Source organism: Atta colombica, unplaced genomic scaffold (assembly GCF_001594045.1).
Source record: "Atta colombica isolate Treedump-2 unplaced genomic scaffold, Acol1.0 scaffold125, whole genome shotgun sequence".
Classification (NCBI taxonomy): Eukaryota; Metazoa; Arthropoda; class Insecta; order Hymenoptera; family Formicidae; genus Atta; species Atta colombica.
Genome location: NW_017259212.1, coordinates 984,869 through 990,722, shown reverse-complemented (window position 1 = coordinate 990,722; position 5,854 = coordinate 984,869). Strand labels below are relative to the sequence as shown.

Sequence of the window (5,854 nt, the reverse complement as noted above, 5' to 3'; positions counted from 1 at the left end):
TTAAATTTTTTCTTTTTCTTCTTTTTAGATTGTTTGTTTGGGCCAAATTTAACTTTAAACTTTTTAATTACTTTCTTTATTAACTTAATTTTTATAATATTCTATTAATTTCATTTTGGATTAACTTGTATTTTAACTAAATTAAATTTTCAAAGCTGTTAATTTTCAAACTTTAACTTAATTTTTAAAAAAGTTAACTACCCAATCCTTATTAGGAGAATTCACTACAGGCTTCGAGTATTTTTTCACAAGTTCACATACATTTTTATATAAATATAAATACATAATCTATTGCATATAATGTTAAAATACTTTTAATATTGCCTTAATGAAATTGTATTATATACATATAAAAAATGCATATACATTATTGTAATATATTTATCGTTTGATAAAATTTACTGAAAAAAATACAAAAGCTTATAAAATTTTTTTAAATTCATTTTAATTGAGCTTGATAATTCCAAACTAATAGCATTTAACAAAACTATGTTCAATTATTTTACACATAAAGAGAATGACTATTTAAGCAAACCTCAAAAGTATACTACTTGTCCAAAAGTATTGTGCGTGTGTATAGTGAAATATTAATATTTTATAAAATCGCATAAGAACTGATTAATTGGTTATAAGTTCATACCAAAAAGATACGTATATAGTTCTCGTACGTATCATTCATTATTAAGAGACCGCAATTACGAATAAACTTGACTCAATCACAGTCATTCTAATAATATCGGACACCACATAATTGAATAAGTTCGAAACTTTGTGAGGAACTTCACGTCCTCGACATATCTTTCTTCCAGTTAACCGAAGCGGGTAATTTCCGATTTGTGCCATCCAAGTTTAGTCTACTCTTCGAACATTTCCTACATGTTAGTCGCCAGAAGGCAAGTCTGAAGTCTGCCGAATAGAAAGCGTAAATAAACGGATTGATGGCTGAATTAATCCATCCTAAACACATAAAATAATTTTTAATTTAACTTTGTGAAAATATTTAATAATAATACATTATGTAATTATAATTTTAAAAACATTGAAATAAAATTCAAACTACAGATGTTAAAGATAAACTAAAAAAATTCATCAGAGTTTAATTAACTTGTTTACTTCTACTTTTTATTGTAACAAATCACTGTTCGTTCAATTTAACTTTAACTTATCTAAAATAATCTTAATTTAAAACGTAATTGTTATTCAAAATTATTAAAACAAACATAGTTCAGATATTCGTATTACAGTTAACCTAAATTTGTCAATCCATAAATATTAAAAGAAATGTTTAGAAATATATATTTGAGAATGTCATATAAAAAAGTGACTACCTAGCCATGTCAAGGCTGGCATGAGAACATCCGGCGGTTGTACGGGTATGAAGGGTGTTACCAGATACAGAATGAAAAACGGCAACCAGCATGCGATGAAACCACCTACAACCACTGCCAGGGTGCCCGCAGTTTTCGTCTCCCTAGCGACCCTGTTAATGCAGCTTTGCTGATTACCTCGAATTGTACTCAACTTTTTGCACATATTTGTTAGTTCGGTATCCTCGGATGGTCTGTCGCATGTCACATTGCTTTCGGTATAATCCGTACGTTGTGCCTTGATGCTTCTGCCACGATCAATCTGTAGAAAAATAATTTCATATATTTTATGCATTGATATTGCGAGAGATATATTGGGAATTACAAATTTATTAAATCAATTTAAGTATTCTTTATCAATTTAAGCCTTATCAAGCTCAAATAGTGTAAAGCTTATAACGTTGCAAAAAGTTATCTAATTAAATTATAAAGTGAGCTTTGTAATACACTTTTGTAATTTTTTGGATTTTCAATATTCTCAACGTAAAAAAAACGTATTAGAGAAAATCTTTTACACACCGCAAGCATTTGTTTTCTTTGATTCTTTCGAAACATTTCTTATTCTTTCTTTTTCTGCTATCCTATTTCTTATTCTTTCTATTTCTTATTCTGCTACCGTAATAAATTGCTCGATGTCTATTTGTGTTGTTTTGCTTGTAACCGAAAGAATTATTTGCTAAACTACTTTTATTCTTTCATAGTATAAAACAATGTCATCATTATAAGTCAACATACTTAAATCTTATAAAAAATCTTTATCATAAATAGAATTATATAATCCACATTGCATACTTTTAGCAATTAATTTTTTGCAAGTTATATCATTATTGAACGACAAAAAAAATTTTCGCATTATTTTCTTTTTTTGTACAATATTAAAATGACATTTCTGTGTGCAGGTATGTAATTAAATCAAATCCGATTAAGACAATAAGACGTATTGTGCAAAATGATTGATATTCGATTATATAAAGTCGGATAATGTGGATTATGAGGAATCCGTATCTTCCATCATAGTGTTAATGCCTGAGCCATTTTATCGTTGCTGGTGAGAGAGCCATTGGTTTTCAGTAATCTTCTTTTCAATGAAATCGAGAATGGTTTTAATCTTTGATCGATAGAGCCATTAGAATTACAGTACAATTTACATTAAAAGCAAAATAAGTTTTTATTTCTTTCAATTGAAAATACACTTACTGAACTCGGAATGGGTTGTTATAATATTTGCATTAATTGCTTTGTTGTTGTAAACAATTTTTTTGATTATCCATTGTATTTCCACTTTTCTATCTCTATATGTATTGGAATATTATTTTTAATTATAAAAACAAAAGGACTTTATATTCTGCCTACTTGACAAAAAATATTTTGTAAGAGAGTTTTTTGAAGAAATAAAGAAAATATAGTTTTCAATTCTTTATTATGAGTCTATATATATAGATTTCGATGTTACACATTTTTAAAAGCTTTTATAATCTATTATTAATGAGATAAAATCGTAAATTAGAATATTGATCGAGTATTTTAACAAGTCATTAATATCTTCCTGTCAATTTGTTTACAACATCCACCGATCGAATAACAAAGCATAAGAAGATTAATGCACAGATATTTGTTAGCAATAGAAAAACGTACTATGTCATTATATTAATCATATTAAAGTTTTTCTCCTATAACACAGCTCAATCATTTAAATAGATGGCAATGTTATAAAATTATAAAGCGTGCAAAAAAGAATATAAGAGACAAGCGTAATTGTACTAATCTTCTAAATAATATTAATGTCTGAAAATTTTCAAGATAAATCTTTTTAAAAAATTATCTTATTTTAACAAACATGAGATAAATAACAACACAAGATAAATAAAAACGTTTGTCTCTCTCTCTCTCTCTCTCTCTCTCTCTCTCTCTCTCTCTCTCTCTTCTCCCCCTCCTCTCTCTTTCTTTCTCTCTCTCATTAGATTCTATCAAATTACATAGTAAAATAAGTAGCAAATAAAAGCAAATTACATGAGAAAAATACTAGAAAACAATACACGGGTTATATATCGAAGATATAATAATATTATCGTATATTTATAATAAAAACTAAAATTTCTCACCGTGATTTTATGACGTGATCGGATATTCTCTCTCTCATTGGTTTTTTCCAGATTTCTATGTCTGCTTGCTATGACACATGAAATTCTGCCGTATACATACAGCATTACTAACATAGGCAGGAAGAAACTGCCCATCGCCGAGAATATTACATAGGAGGAATCCATATTGTAGGAGCACTTTTTGATGTTCCGATTCGTCGCACGTGGGAAACAACCCAGTAAAGGAGGACTCGTTATTGCGCCGGCCATAATCCATACCGCGACGATCATCAACCCAGCCAGACGTTTGCTTCTACGTCGACGGCTATATATCAGCGGCTGAGTTACGGCTAAATATCTTGAACAAAAAACCGATAATGATGCGATAAACTCCGTAAATTTTAGGTATCTCTATGTGCTAAATCTCCGCAAAGTACATATGCTAAATACTTTGCATACAGAGTAATAAAAAGACAATAGTATAGTAAACACATTGTTGCAAAATTTTCGAAAAATTTTTATCTTAAAATAAATTGTATTGAGTAAGCATGTAACAAAATTGTATTCCTGAATCGTAACTTATCCTCAAGTTGTGCAATTTGTATATAAATCAATGGAATCAAAATCTTTTCACCGCACACAGAATACAATGCAAAAAAAAATAATTTGATTTATTAACGTAGAAAAAAGTTTAACTTGTACATATATATATTACAAATACGGTTGCTATTTTCCGAAAAGTTTTTCGCCGGAGATCGATGGTTCTCCTGCCTGAGATCGCTCACTTCAAGCTATTCAAATTGTTATTAATGTTCTTTCTTATAGTTCTCTCTTTAAAAAAAAGTCGTTACATTTAATCCTTCTGCTGGAAATTTCTTTTCAAAACCGAAGAAAAATTGAAGCATTTAAAAAAATTAAGATCATCAAAATTAAAAACGATAGCTGGAGTTTTTTTTCATCTATCGGAAAATAAGAGATTTAAAGAAACAGAAATTTTCTGAAATTTGAAAAAGTGACAACCGTGAATACAAACTGCACTAAAAATTAAGAATTGCTTATAGTTCTTTTGCTTTTAAAATTAATTTAAAATTCTGTTAAATTATAAATCTTTATTTTAAGTAATATATTGTTTTTTAATATATAATATAAATTAAAATTTTAATTATCTCTATATGTAATACCTATATATAATAATATATACATAATAAAACAGAAATGTTTATATTTTTTGTATCATGCATGCATAACTACAGAAAATAAAGCGCGATATTTTGGCCTTTCTACATAAGATGGGAAATCCAGAAGAAGGCGATAAAGAAAGAAGCTGCAAAGAAAAAAAAGATGTATAAGATACAAGGAAGAATCGCTCTCATTGACAATAAGCAGCAATGTCGATTCGTTTAATAAACAACATAAATCAACATAATACAAAATACTTTTTATGTAAATGAACTTTCTAATTAAAAATCTATCCGCTGTTGCCGCTGATTTTTCATACCGCTGATCAAGAAACCTCCATAAAGACATTAGAGAATTTACGTTGTATAAAATCTCTTTTTTAATAATCGAATAACCTATCATTCTACAAAAGATTGAACGGTTGACAGGATGGCTTTCCGGTAATTACGTTACTACGTGACGAGATTTAGAAATTCGTATGATCGGGTTTACCTGTCTATAGAAATGGCGCATAACGAGAGAATGCTGGCTGTGCAGAGTAGAATATCAAGGGAAACCCAGAAATCGCACAGTATTTCGCCTAACTCCCAAGTCCCTCCTGTAAGCTTCAATGAATATCCCATTTGATAAGATGTATGAAAATGCAATTTGTACGAAGTAAGAAAGAACATCTCTTTCTTTATAACAATAATAATGTTGACTGGAGGGAGTTATAGTTTACTATACGTGCCCGTTTGTAGAATTATTAAATGCCAGCAATAATTAAATGTCGCTCTGAGTGTCGTTATTTTCCAACAATTTATTTTTCTTTGTGAATAATGCATACTAATTGCGATAATGAAATAGGATTCATATTGTAACACGACACGAAAGTTCAGAACTTATTATCGAAGATAAATGAATGAACATTTCACGCTCGTTTATTGCATTTTATTTCCTGACAAATACATGCATACCTGTAACAGGACAGCCGGTGGCATAACCGCTAGACCGACTAGCAAATCCGCAGCAGCCAAGCTAGACACAAAACAATTAGTCACAGATCGTAATCTCCTTGTGGTAATTACAGCCGCAATCACTAGAGTATTGCCAACCTGTAATAATAATTCGAGAAAGAGATCATGATTATTAAAAAGATGTGTAATTTTAGACGAGCACATTAAAATTATTCTTATTACAAAATTATTATTTGTATATATATATGTGTGTGTGTGTGTGTGTGTGTGT

At 29.2% G+C, this 5,854-nt stretch overlaps 1 protein-coding gene across 1 annotated transcript in view; it reads right to left on the bottom strand.

Moving 5' to 3' along the window:
• Window positions 1-781: 781 nt before the first annotated feature.
• Window positions 782-5,854, bottom strand: part of LOC108694769 (octopamine receptor-like) — a gene marked incomplete at its 5' end in the record, with an annotated part of 5,482 nt that continues 409 nt past the window's right edge. Inside the window, 5 exons of the mRNA XM_018204426.1 lie at window positions 782-957; window positions 1,329-1,629; window positions 3,470-3,806; window positions 5,120-5,232; window positions 5,584-5,721. Of these exons, the coding sequence (XP_018059915.1) occupies window positions 782-957; window positions 1,329-1,629; window positions 3,470-3,806; window positions 5,120-5,232; window positions 5,584-5,721 (1,065 nt within the window). The remainder of the gene's footprint in view (window positions 958-1,328; window positions 1,630-3,469; window positions 3,807-5,119; window positions 5,233-5,583; window positions 5,722-5,854) is intronic.